Genomic DNA, 18,802 nt, shown 5'->3' with positions numbered 1-18,802 from the left:
GGAGAGAGTGTGTTTGCCCACTGGATTACCCGGTTTGTTTAGATCAAAAGAAACAAAGAGTTGAGTGGATTTCCTGCGGTCTAAGTAATATGCTAGCGCACGTTTACAGTCCAAGGTATGTAAAGTCCTTTCACCTTGGTGAGAGTGATGCCTTGGGAAGAATGTGGGCAAAACTATGGATTGGTTCAAGTGGAATTCCGTAACTACCTTGGGGAGGAATTTTGGATATGTACGTAGAACCACCCTGTCATGTAGGAATTTTGTATAGAGTGAGTACGTGACAAGTGCTTGTAATTCACTAACCCTTCTAGCCGATGTAATGACCTAGAGGAAGATAGTCTTCCATGTGAGAAATTTAACAACACATGAATTCATGGGTTCAAAAGGAGAACGCATGAGCCTTGTTAACACCAGATTAAGGTCCCATTCTGTGACTGGTGGCCTTATTGGTGGTTTAAGGTGAGTTAAACCACTCATAAATCTACTGACAAGAGGTTGCAAGGATATGGGTGCATCTCCCATCTTGTTATAGTAAGCCAAGATTGCACTTAAGTATACTCTTACAGATGAGGTCTGGAGACCAGAGTCTGAAAGATGACATAAGTAGTCTAGCAAAGAAGGTGTGGGGCAGGAGAAAGGGTCAATGTCCTTTTGTGCGCACCACAAAGTAAATCTTTTCCATTTCGAAGAACAGTTCTTCCATGTGGAAGGTTTTCATGAAGCTATAAGCACTTGAGAGACATTAGTGGAAAGATTGAGTGGTTGTAAGATCAAGCTTTCAACATCCATGCTGTCAGAGATAGGGATTGAAAGTTGGGATGGCGCAACCTGCCCTGATCTTGAGTTATGAAAGTGGGAGACACACCCAGGCGAATTGGCTCTGCGATTGAGAGGTCGAGAAGTATGGGAAACCACATTTGTTAAGGCCAATGTGGGGCTATTAGGATCATGGACCCCTTGCCCTGTTGCAGCTTCACTAGAGTTTTGGTTATTAGCGGTATCGGAGGATACGCGTATAGAAGACCTGAGTTCCAAGGGAAGGCAAAGGCATCCTTGGCTGGCTGGTGTTTCTGTTTGTGCAGAGAGCAGAAGTTGTCCACTTTGTGATTCAGGTGTGATGCAAAGAGGTCTATTGTTGGTTGCCCCCAACGTTGAAATATCCTGATCGCTACTAAGGGATCACTCTTGAGGTTGGAACTGACGACTGAGGCGATCTGCAACTACGTTGTGGATGCCCACTAGATAAGTGGCCCGGAGAAACATGGAATGTGTCAGGGCCCAGTCCCAAATATGTGCTGCTTCTTGACAAAGGAGATACGAGCCCGTACCTCCTTGTTTGTTCAGGTACCACATGGCTACTGTATTGTCTGTTTGAATCAGAACAGTCTTGTGTGAAAGGCAGTCCTTGAACGCATGCAGAGCATAACGTATAGCTCGAAGTTCCAGGAAATTGATTTGAAATGTTGCTTTGAGTTTTGTCCAAGTACCCTGGGTTTGGAGATTGTCTATGTGAGCTCCCCAACCTAAGGTGGATGCATCTGTAGTTAAAGTTATCTGTGGGACTGGTTGTTGGAAGGGTAGGCCTTTGCGCAAGTTGTCCCTGTTTGCCCACCAAAGGAGAGATGAGCGTAGCTGGTGGCTTGAATTGGAGAAGACAGTGGTTGAATGGCTTGTATCCATTGTGACCTTAATGTCCATTGGGTCATTCTCATGTCTTGCCATGTCTTGTCATAGGAGTGACATGAACCGTGGAGGCCATGTGGCCTAGTAAAGTGAGAAACTGATGAGCTGTGGCTTGTTTCTGCGAGTGTAGTGAGTTTGCCAATAGGGAGAGTGTTTCTGCCTGATCTTTGGGTAGGAAAGCTCTTGAAAGGATGGTGTTCAAGTCTGTTCCGATGAATTGAAGTACATGAGACGGGATGAGAATTGATGAGAAAACCCATCAAGTGTAGCAGAGTAATCGTTCGACTGAGAGAAGCCAGAGCTCCTTGTTGAGATTGACTTCTGATGAGCCAGTCGTCTAGATAGGGGAAAACGTGTACACTTTCCTTGTGTAAGTGTGCTGCTACCACTGCCAGGCATTTCGTGAACACTCTGGGAGCTGAGGCAAGTCTGAATGGCAGTACTCTGTACTGGAAATGTTGTTGACCCACCAGGAAACGCAGATACTTGCGATGAGGAGGGAATATTGGAATGTGAGTGTAAGCGTCTTGTAGATCCAGAGAACAAAGCCAATCTCCTGTTTGAAGAAGGGGAAGCATGGTGCCTAGAGAAACCATCCTGAACTTTTCTTTCCTTAGAAATTTGTTGAGATTTCTGAGGTCTAGGATGGGACATAGGCCTCCTATTTTCTTTGGAATGAGGAAATAGCGGGAGTAGAATCCTCTGCCCTGCTGAGTCCGGGGCACTGGTTCTATTGCTCTGGCTCTCAGAAGGGTGGATAATTCTACTTGCAGATGAATTCTGTGATTTTCGTTTTGCGAAAGAGGTTTTGGAGGAGAGTCTCTTGGAATTGAGAGGAAATTGAGTTGGTAACCTTGTGATATTATTGAGAGTACCCATTGGTCTGTTGTTATCAGTAACCAATGGTTGTAGAAGGAGGAAACCCGACCTCCTATTGGCAAGCTCAGTTTGGGATTGAGGAGATGGCTTTTCCTCTCTGGTGGTGGTTTCAAACACCTGTAGCCAGTCCCGTCTGAGGTGGCGGTTGCGGCCTAGCAGTTCTAGGCTGTCTGGGCTGAGATCTTTGCTGTGGGCGAGAAGATCTACCCCTGGATGCTGGTGGATAATACCGTCTCTGCCTATAGAAAGGTTTCCTGGTTTCTTTCCTTGGTGGATGGCAAGACATTGATGAGGAAGAGTCTTGTGGGACTCACGATAGCTGGCGTAATGTCTCCGTATGTTCTTTTAATTGGGTCACTGCGTCCTGGACCTTTGACCCAAACAGGTTGTCACCTACGCAGGGTAAATCCACCAGCTTATCCTGTACCTCAGGTCTGAGGTCAGAGGCTTTTAGCCAGGTCCAGCGGCGTGCACTGATTCCTGAGGCTGCTACTCTCGAAGCTGTTTCGAAGTTGTCGTAGGCGGCCCGGACTTCATGCTTTCCAGCTTCAAGTCCTTTATGTATGATAGCCTGAGCCGCATCCTGGTACTGTTGAGGTAGGGAGTCAGTGAGTTCCTGCATCTGCTTCCATAGATTCCTTTGATATTGCATCATATATATTTGGTAAGACGCTATCCTGGAATTAAGCATGGCTCCTTGGAATACCTTTCTCCCTAGAGAGTCCAGGAATCAATGTTCCTTTCCTGGTGGAGTAGAGGAATGAGGTCATACTCTTTTGGATTTCTTTTGAGCCGACTCAACTGCTACAGATTGGTGCGGTAACTGTGACTTTTGGTAACCAGGAACATGTTGGACAAGATATGTAGCGTCCACTCTTTTATTAATTGGTGGAATGGAACATGGATGTTCCCAAAGCCTGTGTTGTAATTCCAAAAGTACTTCGTGGATAGGAATGGACAGGACCTCTTTGGGTAGATCTACGAATTGTAAGACTACTAAAGTCTGCTGCCGTGTATCCTGCTCAGACACTAAGTTGAAAGGAATTGTGTCTGCATATCTTTTATAAAATTAGTGAAGGACAAGTCTTCTGGTGGAGACTTTTTCCTCCCTTCAGGAGGAGATGGCTCAGACATGAAGCTTTCAGATGAGGAATCAGTATTTTTCTCCTCCCATGAGTCGTATGGCACTTGTTTTGAAGGAGAAGTTGGAGAAGACATAAGAACATAAGAACATAAGAAAATGCCATACTGGGTCAGATATCGTAGATTAAGATTATAATCTGGCCGTTTACATCATAGGAAATTTGAAGCGGGGTGACCTGCTCGCGATATGATGGCATAATAAGATTTGTGGCAGAATCTTATTTTATTGTTGGAGGTGGACGCCGCCGGCATAAGTTGGAGTAATAATAGAGAAGTATGTGATACACATCGGGAGTACGATGTATATGAGTTATATGGATGGTAAGCAATTTTTCTGGCACTATTTGGTAAATGATGGGTTCTGTGAGAAAGTGAGGGAGAGATATTTTTTTTAAAAAAAAATTTTCTATTATAGTTCAAAAGTGGTGCGGGACCATGTGCATGCTTATGGAATATGCATAGCATACGTTTTGGAGGATAGCGAGTTGATGCAAGACAGCAAGGAGAATTGGTGATAACATCTTAAAATTCATCCAGTGCTTTAATCAATAATTTAAAGGATAGACATTGTGCATATAGAATCTATCTGTCCACATGTTTAATCTATAGCATTTCCCTGAGGAAGCCTGCCAGTTCAGGCGAAACGAGAAGTCTCGTCGGGAACAGCATATAGGGGCGGATTTTCAGAGCCCTGCTCACCTAAATCCACCCAAATCGGGCGGATTTAGGCGAGCAGGGCCCTGCGCGCCGGTGAGCCTATTTTACATAGGCCTACCGGCGCGCGCAGAGCCCCGGGACTCGCGTAAGTCCCGGGGTTCTCCAAGGGAGGCGTGTCGGGGGCGTGTCGGGGGGTGGGCCCGGTCGTCGCGGCGTTTAGGGGCGTGTCGGCAGCGTTTTGGGGGCGGTACGGGGGCGTGGCTACGGCCCAGGGTGGTCCGGGGGCGTGGCTGCGCCCTCCTTACCCGCCCCCAGGTCGCGTCCCGGCGCGCAAGAGGCCCGCTGGCGCGCGGGGATTTACGCCTCCCTCCGGGAGGCGTAAATCCCCCGACAAAGGTAAGGGGGGGGCTTAGACAGGGCCGGGTGGGTGGGTTAGGTAGGGGAAGGGAGGGGAAGGTGAGGGGAGGGCAAAAGGAAGTTCCCTCCGAGGCCGCTCCAATTTCGGAGCGGCCTCGGAGGGAACGGGGGTAGGCTGCGCGGCTCGGCGCGCGCCGGCTATACAAAATCAATAGCCTTGCGCGCGCCGATCCAGGTTTTTAGCAGATACGCGCGGCTCCGCACGTATCTACTAAAATCCATCCTACTTTTGCTGGCGCCTGATGCGCCAGCAAAAGTAGGCCAATTCGCGCTATTTGAAAATCTACCCCATAATGTGTTAGTGGATTTTTGTAACAGTAGCGTTCAATAATTGTAATTGTTGAAGAATTTTATGTATTTATATTCATCAAGGTTTAAGCATCACATGTAAACGGGGTATATGGATGTATTTGTATTTTATGAATGAATGGTGTGAATGATATAAGTATGAGTGAGAAATGATCAAGTTTGATATGCTTTGTTACAATTTTAGATATGCATATGGTCCACATGTCAATGAGTGTATATAAAATGAGTTTGTATATTGAATAAAAAATTGGTGTGGCATTATAACATTGCCAAGTGTTCCTCTGATGTAGGTGGTTTATCTATATGTTAGACAGAGGTGTGTTGCACATGATTAATGTACCTATTTAAAAATACAAACAGTCTAACTTGTTTATTCACTGCCTTTCTGACTATTAAAGGCACAAACACACTAAATAATATTCCCAAATAGTTAACTTTGCCCCAATACTTTTAAAAAAGACAATGTCCCAAGCAAAAACTTAGTGATTCCTTTCAGCCACCAGCAAGGTGATCGTCTTCTCTCAGTGTTCCCACCTCGGTGGAAGTGATGGAGCCAGTGGTCTGAAGAGTCCTGAAGGTCCCGGTTGAGGATTATCAAAGGGGTTTTGTCCAGGAACATCCTCTATTCCCCTAGGATTAGTAGGGATAGGTTGCGGTGGGATGGCACCGACGAGGGCGTCGAGTCTATCCATCAACATTTTAAATATGGAGAATTCCGGTTGCACTGGAGCCCCAGCAAGGGTACTGGTATCAGTGTTGGTCCTGTTTTCGGGGATGGCCCTGGCATCGGAGTGGGCACCGGCATCAACAATGGTGTCTGCTTTGGTGAGGGCATCGGCGTCGGTATCGATGGTCGATGCTCCTGGAGTGCTTCTCGCACCGCCTGGTGGATGAATCCGCTCAGTTCCTCTGTAATAGCTGATGCAGGCAGAGCAGCTATACGTGGTGGCAGTGGGGGCGTCATCGGTCCTACCACAGGGCCCTGTGGAGGTTCGATGTCTGGCACTTCACTAGAAGGTGAATGCCTCGGTGTTGAAGGCCTCGGTATTTCTTGTAAGCGAGGCCACTTAGCTGTCGACTTCTCCGGGGATAATAGAGACTCCAGAATCGAAGGATGTCGATGCCAATGTTTAGACCGGTGCTCCAAGGTTTTTTCTAGGCCCGATGCAGACTTGATCGATGCCGCAGATGGGGTCGGTGATGAACGATCCTCTGAACCCTCCAGGCGATGTTTTTTTAAGGATTATCCTTTTCGAAGCTCCGGCCGGAGACGACTGAGTGGATGTTGATGTGGAAGGTAATAGTTGAAGGTGGAACAAATGTTCCATCTTTTCTTGTCGTGCTTTGTGACCTTTAGTGGTCATTTCTGCACATTTTGGGCAGGATGAAACATCATGAGACTGGCCCAAACAAAGTACACACTTGAAGTGTGGATCCGTAATCGACATGGTCCCAATTACATTTGGGACATTTTTTAAATCCCGTGGCCATGATAATCCTCGACAGCTGTCGATGGATATCTGATGAAAAATGTATAAACTTGAATGAGTCAGAAAGGAATTATTGTACTCACCGGCCGGTGGTAAAGTGAGAGAGACCCCGATGTAGGAGAGAAAAAATGAACTTTTAATCTGATTTTTAGTCAGAAACTGTGTGAAGAAGTTCACACAGGGCTCCTGCTCCGCAATGCCAAAAGCAGCGCGGAAAAACGAAGACTGAAGGGAGACCCCTGTGGCTGAGAATATCATGGCATGCTGGGCATGCTCAGTGGGCTCAGTGTGCCAGTCAAAAGTTTCTAGAAACTTTGACAGAAAGTTTTCCGTGATAGGGCTCTGTCAATGACATCACCTATATGCGAGGACTAGCATCCTGCTTGTCCTGGGATAAAATTAGGCCAAAAAAAGTACAAAACATATGCAAATCAATCTACTTGCACAATTTTGAAACAGTATATCTTTAATTTCCTGCTACATCTGGAATGGGGAAAACATTTGAGGAAAAAAAATGAGCAAGCAAAACCAAGTGCAAAAAGCACAGTAGATCTTAGGGCTAAATTTTAAGAATTGAGCAAAATTTCACAGTGCTTTTTGCATTCTTATTTACATGTTTTTTTAAAGGAGGGAACAGGGAGGAAGGGGGGATATGTAAACTGTTTCCCTTTTTGAAGTTGCAGCAAATTAAAACTGGGCAAACAATACAATATTTAAAAATTATACAAAAAAACCACAACTTACAGACTTTATATGCTCTGTTTTTGTTCTACTTCTGCCTGAAATGTAAACCTGATCCTAAAACACTGAAGGCAATCTTCCTTCGATAGAAAGATACAGGAGAATCCAAACAGTGAACTGGGCTCTTGGGTGTACATGATCTCTTATGCAGGTGGCATAAGTCAGCCAGAAACTTTGAATTGGGCCCCTTAGGAATATCTGATTACACAAAAATGTGGTATGGCTTGTGATCATTCCTCTCAATGCCATGCTTTATTCCCTCTTGCTCCATGGCTTCAGGGTCTAAATTGGAGAGTAGCCTCTTCTTAAAATGAGGGTCACTAAGCAGCCACGAGGACCAAAGCAAGAAAACAAATTTGAGAAAAACTGTTCCTACATATTCTAAATAAATAATTAATGCACAATAAGATCTATAGCACTATCTATCTCTGCTAATCACCCATCAAACTAACATTCTTTTAATAACTCTCAGTGCTTAAACTGTACAAAACAGGAATGAGCCAAGGGTTCACTTTATTAAATTCTTCATCTGGAATATCCAAACATGCACTAATCATATACTCAGTCAGATCCGTAAGACATTGGATATCCTCTGCAGTAGCATGATTTAAAGCGCCTAGTCTGCCTATAAGAGGTATAGCCTTCAGTTATTTTTTATGTGATCCACTGTCTGGTTTGAGTGACCACAAACACACTTTAGACTGCCATAGAATTTCCACTTGTAGAGAAGATGTGCACATTCTACAGCTGAGATTCTAAAGCAATTTACAGAGCACCAAATATTTCTCAAGAGGTCGAAATCATGTGGAGATCAAGGTGGTCTTTATTGGCAACATCAGCGGAATTCCACAATGTATGCCAATGTTCAATAATGGGACTGCTTGTTTCCAATTCTTTTGCTTGCTCTCAAGTTGGATTTTGAGACGTAAGTTGGTATTGAAGCTCTGGATGTTCTCAGATTATACTGAGCTGTTTTAATATTCCATTGTCTCAGCGAAGGTTGGCAAGCCTGATGTTAGCCAAGAGAGGTAACCACTTAAAGTGCATTTCAGTGTGCCTGTAATCCCTCTGAAGAACGCAATAAACCTAGGTATCTAGTTTCTTAACATGGTTACTTTATGCCCACATTGGTGCACAGTACTCAACACTAGAATACACAGCACAAATGCAGCCATTTGAAGGGTCTCAGTATCAACTCCTCAAGCTGTACCAGACAGTTTTCAAATAAGCGAAACCCTGGTCTTTGTTTCTTGACATGTTTTTAATATGATGTTTACTTAGGCACATTGAGAAAACAAGAATACCTACCAAGAAATTGGTTAATCAAAACTGGATGAATCATTACATATTTCAAACACCAGTAAAAAAGCTTATCTAATTTTTAAGAACAACTCAATTGAATTTAATATTCAATGCTACTTACTTCTGCTTGTTGGTTATTTTTTGACTAATTTGCCTCTGCTTTGCTGTTACAAAATCTATGTACTTTCCACGATGAGATATCTTGTTCTGGAGATCTTGAAGTTCTACACAAGATAGAAACTTTATTAATAAAGTAAAAGCCAATGGTGCAAACAACAAGGTTAGGTTAGTACCCCAAAGGTTAGTACACTAGTCTTCATTTGCGGCTAAGGCAGCAGTTCCTCAGCTGATTGGCTAAGCTGAGTCAGTTAGGACTACTTAAGTTTTATTTACAATATCCTGGTGGTGACAGAGAACCAACTGTGCTCCTTCAGTGGCATCAAGTATCCAGTTAGAACCTCGACAAAGGGAGAGAGCTTGTCCTAGGCTTGGGCTCATAATTAGGCTGTAATTTTATTTGTACTATGTACTCTCAAAGGGAAATGATATTGCAGAAAGTAAAGTTGCTTACCTGTAATAAATATTCTCTGAAGACAGCAGTTCATCAATTACACATATATGACATCATTCCGACAGTGCTTACATGGACATAATTTCCAGATCTTTCTAGGAAATATTTGGAGATCTCTTTGGACATGCACAACACTTCCTATACTCCAATGATCACATAGCATGCCTCAGTTCTGTTATTAATTTAATGAGCTCAACTCTAAAAGGGAAGGAAGGAACATCTGTGTGATTAAACTATTGTTTTCAGAAAACATCTGATACAGTTATAAACTCTGTTTCTCTAAAGACAAGCAGTTCACCAGTCACATAAAGGGACTCTGTAGCTAAGGGTTACCTTGGAGGGAAAAAAATGGAGAAAACAACAGCAGCCTGCTAACAGGGCAGCAAAATATTTTGGGGGATTAGAATTCCCTATTTCTAAACAAAAAGATGAACCAAAATCATAAAAATGAGTACTAGAGGGAATGAACGTATGGGCTGAACTTCATACTATAGTTTTATAAATCTCTTCCATAAGGCTTGACCTTAAAATGGCCATGGCCCTAACATTTTGGCACTGACATACCCTAAAGTCAAAACTGCTTGGGTATAAGTGAGGGATGCGCAATCTATCAAATTAGACAACATTCTCATCAAGAGCAATCCCAGGTTTACTGGAAGATAAAGAAACAAAAAGTTGCAAAGGTGTTTAATCTGCTCCAGACAGAAGATGAATTAATCCAGAGTGTGAAGGGCTCCTTCACCTTTCTTGACATATGGCACATGGAAAAATGTTGGAAAAAAGACAGACTAAAATGGAAATCCATCACGATCTTAGGCAGAAACTTAGGGTGCATGTGTAGCACTATTCTGTTACTAGGGCCTGGAACACTCAGACTCTGTTGGCCTAAATTACTGACACCAAAAAAGTGGAAACACAGGCGGAAGGCCAGTTCAGGATCAAGCTCTAGCAATTCATTATCAGAGTCTTTGTCGTCAGAATCATCATCGGACAAAGACCAAAGAGGGACTGACAAGGCAGTGGATGCATCATGCGGGCCCCCAGCGCTGACGTCCCTGTCCCAGCTATGGGAGAATGATCCTAGGTCCCTCCGGAAGAAGTTCAAAATGCGAACATATATCAACATCTTCAGAATTATGGAGGAACAAAGATAAAGAGGAAGCAGGAAGACAAATACCAAGCATGACCAGGCACCCTGTGTAAACAAGCCCATCCCACAGAACATCATCAACTGGATGAGGGTATTCTTGCGGATGAAGAGTGTGGTTGGCCGGGACGATCCTTCACAATATGGGCCCATGCTGAGCTACGCAGATACCATCCTGGAAGCATATCACGAATATGACATTTGGGCCTGGCTAAATTATGATGAGTTGTTCCAAGAAAAAATGGAGGAGAATCGTCACATGTCATGGGGATTGCAGGACGTCGGCCTCTGGCTGAGACAGATGAAAAGTAAAGCTGCGGATGCCGGCACCAACAGTCGACATTCAGTCAAGTCAGGCACCAAACAACGTCGCCCAGGCAGGCCACCACCAGTGCCTCCAGCAAATGCACTTGTTGGCAGTATAACAAGTCGCCTTGTGTTTTTCAAGACAGTAAGTTCAAGCATGCCTGTTCTATCTGCCTCGCCCCTCACCCAGCTTCAAAATGCCCAAAGAAAATCAATGGCGGGAGTAATAGCAGATCTAAATGAGTATAACCTGCTTACTTTAGTGCCAACTCCCATAAGTTTGGATGCCATGCAGTCATGGCTCAATATATATTCCAAGAGAAAAGCAGCAGAAAAATTACTGAATGGTTTTTCAGCACAGTTTCCCCATACCTTTTCAGGGCAATATAAAAGGGAAGCAAACAGCGAACAACTCTCACACAGTGAACCACGAAGACTTGGTTCAGTGGAAAATCGATTCGGAATTGGCCATGGGCAGAATCACCGGATCATTTGCCTTTCCCCTGTTTAGCAAAATGCTAATCTCCCTTCTAGCCATCATCCCAAAAAAGGAACCAGGCAAGTATCGCTTAATTCAAAGCCTGTCTTTCCCACGTGGTGCTCAGTGAATGACCATTTGCCAGAAGAGGAGTGTGCGGTGCAGTATGCGTCACTCAACAGTTCCATCACCATTCTCCAACAATGCGGCAAAAGGGCCCTCATGGCAAAGACCGACATAGAGTCTGCATTCCGCTTGCTTTCGGTCAATCCCAACAGTTTTCCTTTACTGGATTTCTGTTTTAAAAGCGAGAACTATTTCGATAAGTGCATGCCAATTGGGTGCTCCGTATCATGTGCATACTTCGAGTTGTTCAGCTCATTTCTTCATCGGGTCACCACTCAGAAAGCTGGTATAGAGATCATAGTCCACTATTTAGATGACTTCTTATTCGTGGGCCCATCTGATTCAACAACATGCACACGCCTGTTATCCGAGTTCCGCAGCTTAGCTCTCGAATTTGGCATGCCACTAGCTCAAGACAAAACAGAAGGTCCCTCCACAATCATCAAATTTCTGGGAATCGAGCTGGACTCCATTGCAATGATATCTTGATTGCCTCAAGACAAGCTGCATAACCTGCAGAGTTTGCTCAGACATTCGCTGGGCACTAAAAAATTGACTTTAGTGGAAGTCCAAACACTCATTGGCACCCTAAACTTTGCCTGCAAAGTCATACCAATGGGGAGGGTGTTCCTGAGGAGGCTGACTGCCAGCACAGCAAAAGTGATCCATCCGAATCATTATATAAGAATAACAAGGCCTATGAAAGAGGACCTGCCGATATGGTCATCCTTTTTGAACAGTTTCAATGGGATATCTGGCCATACTGATAACTCCCCATATCCAGTCGCAATCTGGGCATTTATTCCGACGCCTCCGAGGGCTTTGGTTTCGGTGTATATTGGCAGGGCTCATGGTCCGCAGAGTCATGGCCAGTATTCTGCGTAGAATCAGGCCTGACTTGCAACATCACTTTCTTAGAGCTATTTCCCATTCTTGGAGCGACAGGCTCCACAATAAACACATAGTATTCTGGTGTGCAGATCATAAACCGCTGTCTGCCAGACGTCACAAGGTAGAAGAGCTATTACGGAAGGTGGAACTCACTAGTTTCTACCTTAATACAGCACAACAGTATCACAGATGCTTTGTCAAGAGCTAAATGGAATCTGTTTTATAAACAGGTACCAGGAGCGGATAAGGAGGGAATCCCAGTGCCGGGGCATTTCCAGAGCATTGGAGCACCACCAACGAGACCCCCTACAGAGATCGGTAGCCCCAGCTACATGGAAGACTTACTGCAGGTCTTACAAGGCTGTGTCCGAGTTTTTGAATGAATGCGGATGGGTCTGTGGGCCTGTAAAATGAGGAGTTAATGGCAGAATATATAGCTTGGGCAAAGGATAGTGGAAAATCTAGAGGTGCAGTGGTGAAGCAGATGGCCTGTTTCTCTTTCTTTTCCAAGACCCAAGGTTGGGGCGACCCCACCAAGGGTTTTTTGGTTAAGAAGATGTTGGTTGGGTGAGCCTGAAAGACAGGGCCAGTGCATGATGTGAGACGCCCAATCACGCATAACCTGCTCATTCAACCGTGGTAGGTATTACTGTCCATCTGTGCCTCTGATTTCAAAGTCAAACTTTCCCACAACGCATTTACCCTGGCCTTTTTCAGCGCACTGCACATTAGCAAACTGGTGGCCACTTCTAAAAATGGCACGGGTTTTAAAGGCTTATTGATGCAAAACACCAAGCGATCTGATGATTCCTTTCAGCTATCCATACAAAGGTCGAAAACAGATCAAACAGCCCTGGGTTGCACGTTACGCCTGAAACACGCATCATCACAGGTCACCTGTCCAGTACAGAACTTGCAGAGTTTTTTGGCTTCGCGACCCATTGATGGCAAGTTTCTCTTGATCCATGCCGATCACTTACCCCTTACAATATACCAGTTTTCGGCTGTCTTAGATAGGGCATTGCCTGCCATAGGGTGTAACACTAGGGGTGTGAATCGTGTGATCGATCGTCTTAACGATCGATTTTGGCTGGGGGGGGGGGAGGGAAATCTTATCGTCGTGTTGTTTGTTTTTTTTAAATCATTAAAAATCGTAAATCGGGGGAGGGCGAGAAAACCGGCACACCAAAAAACCCTAAAACCCACCCCGAACCTTTAAAACAAATCCCCCACCCTCCCGAACCCCCCCAAAATGTTTTAAATTACCTGGGGTCCAGTGGGGGGGGGCCCCGACGTGATCTCCCTCTCTCTGGCCACGGCTGCGTTGAGAGAAATGGCGCCGGTGGCCCTTTGCCCTTATCATGTGACAGGGCAAAGGTAGCGCCGGCGCCATTTTGAAGATTGGCAATACGGCCTGCGTGCAGGAGATCGCTCCCGGACCCCCGCTGGACTTTTGGCAAGTCTTGTGGGGGTCAGGAGGCCCCCCCCAAGCTGGCCAAAAGTCCCTGGGGGTCCAGCGGGGGTCCGGGGGCGATCTCCTGGACGTGCGACGTCGGGAACCCGGAACCAAAATGGCGCCCCTGGAAGGGGCCAGACACCATGTGACTATCTACATGGATCACAAAAACCCGAAACATTTGGCGCAAGTTCATCAACAATGCTTGCCTGCCACCTACACCCCTCTTGCATTGGACCTAATTCTCCAGTCTGCTGGCTGTCCTGACCCTGGCGTGCCTTCAGACTCTTGCTCTTTCTACCGCCCTAGGGACCCATATATGCCCTGCAGTCCACCAGAACACAAGGACTCAACCTGCAGGGGAGGTTGAAGCTCCAGTCTGATGGATAATTCTCAAAAGATTAGGAACCAAATTTTTCTCTACCAGTTGAGAACTATGAGAATCATAATTCCCTGGTCTCTTCTGAGTTTTATTAAGGCTTTTGCCAGAAAGGTATCAGAGAATACAGTTTTTGTAGTTAGCATGGATCTGTGACAATTGTTATTTTCCATGTAATACAAGGGATAAGATTCCAGGACCAGTTCTAGAATCTGAAGAAAACTCAAGTTAACTACTGTGAACTAAAATGGAATACTACAAAACTCTGATGCTAGTGAAAAAAGCCAAGATCAACATATTTGCTGAAGCTGCTGAGAACTGTCCATAGTGCCTGGTTGCGCGCAGACACTGAAAAGCCACACTCCTAGTACAAAAACAGGAGACAAAGCTCTTCACAAAGCCAAAACACAATTTGGCTGGATGGTCACAGTGACACTCTCTAGGATGTGCACAATGTGACTCTATGATTGACAGGAATGATATCACCCATGACTTAGAAACATGCTGCCAAAAAGGCATATGACATGAAACAATTCAGAAAACCTTTGCAGTAGCTACCATTATCACCATCATGAACCAAGCATGGGTACAGACTGATCACCTGACCTCTTTCCCCATCTGATCTACAAAAAGCAGTGTGGCTACCTGCCAGTATTGTTTCCAAAAAGCAAGTAGCAGAGCCTTGCTTTCTGTTTACATATCCTATCTCTACAGATCCCTAGTGAATGTAAAATATCTACAGTTCACTATAATCATATATTATAACCTGATCAGTGCTGTAATTTGTAGTCCTTATAAAACTGGTAACAGGAAAATGAAGGAAAAATCTAACACTATTCTGCTTTCTGATCTGAGCAGAAAGCTGACACCTTTCTACTACGAGTTGTTGGGAACAGATCGTTCTAAGGAGATGATGCTGTTACCAGACACTAATTCAAGGAACATTTGTAACTATCTAACTGGCAACTCAGCAAGTCTGCCAGAACATTTTTTATTCCAGACAAATGGCTCTTAGGATTATACCAACTGATATGACCCAGTATCACAGTCTGATAGCTTCTCAGCACGAGGAGAGATAACCTATTCCTCTCTACTTGTTCAGTTAGAACATAGTTACCTGGCTGTTGTCTGAACCTGAACAATTTGGATGGCCACTTGATTTCTGCAAACTTTTCCTGAAGGGATCAGGGACTCTAGGTACGATGTCCATTTAGATGAGCTCCCAGCCCAGGCTGGATGTATCTGTGGTGAGGATAATTGTGTAAGGTTGAATTTTAAAAGGCATGCCTTTGGTCAAATTGGAAAGGGAAAGCCACCAAGACAGAGTCTCTGAACTTCTTCAGTACATTGATCCATCCCTGAAATCCTTGAATGGCTTGATTCCACTGGAAATTTAAAGTAAATTGGTTTATCTCATATGAAGTCATACCACGGGAGATCATGTGGACTATTGAGGCCATAAAACCAAACATTCTCAACATACTTTAAGTTGTCTGCTGACTCTACCTTATTTCCCCCACTGCAGACACCAAGTCTGCAATTATGTTGGCAGGGAGAAAAGCCATGGCTGGAATTATGACTAGTAGAGCCCCTGAGAACTCTAATTGAGGTGTTGGGTTAAACATGAGATATTTGGCAACACATGCTAGTAACTCCAGCACCTAGATGATGTTCTGCAAGAACTCATCTGCCTCTGCCTTGCTCAGTCAATCACCCAATTAGGGAAACATGAAACTCTAAACAAAACATTTTGGAATGCTAGCCTAGCTGATATCAGGCCATAAATCATCATATAGTACTAGAAATGATGTTTCCCTATCTCAAATCTGATCTACTGCCTGCGGCCTGGATGTATCTCTACTAGTATATCACATCCCTCAAATTCAGAAAACAGTCTTCTCTGTTCAGAAGGGGCATTAAGGAGCTCAGGATAACCATCTTAAACCTCTCTGTCATGAGACACTTGTTCAAGGCCTTTAGATTAACATGGGACAGAATCCTCCAATCTTTTTGAGCACTAGGAAGTAGCTGTAATAAAATCTCCAACCTCCTTCCTATGGTGGTACAGCTTCAACCACTTCAGAGTCCATGACGAAGGAGATTTATAACCTGAACAAGCCCTGATATTCATCCATAGTTCAATGCTCCCCTGGCTGAGTGATTTAGAAGAAATGTCAATAGGTGTAATCCGTAGCCTTCTGAAATTTTGCAAAAGACCCAGTAGTCAGAAGCAATAAGGGATCAACAGTTCACAGAGAACCTCAATCATCCACCTACAGGGAGTTCTTTTGGCATAAGGTCTTGAATGTTAGTTATAGTCTCTGGATTCAGTCAAAAACCCATCCCTGCTTTTGACTACATTGCATTGTGGGGGGTTAAAGCATCTACCTTCAAAATAGTGAGTGAGGTCTGAAGTCCTGTTGTTGCTAGCGAAAATCAAATCTTGGAAGAACAGTCTCTGTGGGAAATGTCTTGCCTGGGTTCTTGATTTTAGTGCATCTTGGAGGAGACGGTTGACTCCTAGGTTGCAATACAGCAGAGGGTCTGAAGCATCACATGGTGGTTTTTCCAAGTATCCACTGCCTCCTTGACCTTTATCTCCAAACAGATTCCTTTTAGTACAAGGTACATTGATGAGCCTTTCCTGCTGGATGCATGCAGCCATGAGGTTTTACATTCATCTACAGCTACTGAAGAAGTTTTTGATGCCATTGCAAAAGCACTGCATGCTGAGCATATAAGATACTTTTTGCACTTCTTACCTTGAGCCATTAGTGAATGGACATCACCTTGAACTCTTTAGGGAGGCAGTCAATGAACTTCCGTGCCCTTTCTAGGATAAGCAGAAATTGGACTATGCAACACTGGCAAATAATATTCTAATACTGCAGTCTCACAAAACAATCTAAAGTGTCCTAGGCGCGGCAAACATTCCTCCTAAACCTCTTAGCATGTTCCAGGGAAGATTTAACAACTACAGACCAGATACAGCAAATGGGGTTGATCAAATCTTTCAGTTTCTTGAACACAAAGCATGGTGACTGCCTAATTGCCAATCAGAAGTTTGGAGTATGGGGTCTCCGCATCTTCTTACATATGTCCTGGTAGAGAAAGAAAAATAATTTTGGGCACTGCCGTTAACTCTATCAGACCAATCAGATACAGGGGAGACCAAAAAAGGATGCTCTGGGCTCTCCTTTGACGTACAACTCAGTGGAATTGCTTTAATTATTACCTGAGGAAAACTAGGAAAGGAGAGATCCTCTGGTGAAGAATTACTCTTTGCCAATGGCAGACAGGAATTTAAGGGGAGATCAAATGAGTATTCCTCTTCAGAACCCAACTCATCTTACCCATAGAGGGACATGAATGACTATTCAGTCACTATCTATAAAAACTGGAGGCAACAAATGAGGATGTGTTCATCCTAGAGTCGACTTTCTTTCAGCACCAAAGATTGACTCTTAGGGCCCCTGTGTCAATTATTGCCAAGGGTCTGGAGAGGCTTTCTTCTCCAGGCTAGGTCAGCTCTGACTCTGTGTTCTGCATTGCCACTGAACCTCAACAGTAGAAGCTTGACAACAATACAAAGATACTCAGCACAACAGGAGAGGCAACAGTAGGTGAGTTACTTGATACTCCAAATGAAGATGAGCTTTTTGATGCTGGTCGATCTACATCCTTCACGTACTGCCTGTTCTAGCTGCCTCTGAAGTTCCTCCTTGAAAGTAACTGAACTGGCGTCAATAAGACTCTGCAAGAAGGCAGACCTTCCTCAGAGAGTCTCAAGCAGTGCTGAAAATGCAAAGCTAGATCTCTAGAGATTAAAGCGAATGCTCAGAATGTGAGACAGAGCTTTCCCTTTAGGTGCAGGGTCAGATAGCACACTTGATTGTCCCATTGCTCTCAAAGCTGCATGTCAATGGAGGCATTGACAATCCTTATCCTTCAATGGGCCCTCCCAGATATTTCATCTCAGCTCAGAACTTGAGAGTGCAGAGCCTTGTGCTTGGCAAGTTGGTAGATCAAGATTTTTCTTGATCTTCAGGCCTGTCAGGCTTCTACATCTAAGGAGTCAATGCCTCCTTCATAACTCCTCGCTCCAGTGGGCAATGCAATTCCATGGTGCTTAGGCTTTAATGTTGTCTTCTGTGCCAGTTCAGTGAAACCATACTTTCACTTTGTATTTTCCATCTATATGCAGATGACATACAATTTTTTATTCCTCTAGAGCAATCCTGGTCTGATACAACTGCTTCTAGTGCACTGTGTGTGAACTCTAGGGATGTGCATTCATTACATCTGTTTCGGTAGGTATGCGTGTACCATGCCGACTTTATAGTACACGTGGGAAAATGGATAATTATTTATTTATTTATTGAGTTTTGTATACCGTCATTCGGTGAAGCCAACACAACGGTTTACAAGATTCAAAAGGTATTTTCTTAACAATTGTGAATTAAGGTATAACAGAATACATATTATAAACGAAAAGTTAATCTTTTTTTATAGTCCAGAAAAAAATCATTTTTGAGTGAGAAGGATTTGTTTGGTGCTGGTTGGTGACAAGTTATTTCATGGATTCGGTTGGTAGTTCTGTTGGGTGTTTGGATGTTGTGATGTTTGATTATCAGTGTAGACTTTGTAAAATAGCCATGGTTTTAGATCTTTTTTGAACGTTTTGATGTTAGGTTGGGTTCTCAAATCTTTTGGAAGGGAGTTCCATATTTTAGGGCAGGCGATGGAAAATGCTCTTTCTCTGGTTGTTGTCAAGTGAGCATGTCTGATGGGGGGGACTGTTAAGCGGCCTCGGTTGAGTGAGTGTAA

General features: G+C 44.2%; 1 protein-coding gene across 1 annotated transcript in view; it reads right to left on the bottom strand.

The window, feature by feature from the left end:
* WDR60 (WD repeat domain 60) overlaps positions 1-18,802 on the bottom strand; it is a 373,459-nt gene that overhangs the window by 193,110 nt on the left and 161,547 nt on the right. The window contains exon 10 of the mRNA XM_029588515.1: positions 8,743-8,845. Within this exon, the coding sequence (XP_029444375.1) occupies positions 8,743-8,845 (103 nt within the window). The remainder of the gene's footprint in view (positions 1-8,742; positions 8,846-18,802) is intronic.

Source organism: Rhinatrema bivittatum, chromosome 2 (genome assembly GCF_901001135.1).
Source record: "Rhinatrema bivittatum chromosome 2, aRhiBiv1.1, whole genome shotgun sequence".
NCBI classification, from domain to species: domain Eukaryota; kingdom Metazoa; phylum Chordata; class Amphibia; order Gymnophiona; family Rhinatrematidae; genus Rhinatrema; species Rhinatrema bivittatum.
This window is presented reverse-complemented; position numbering and strand designations above follow the sequence as displayed.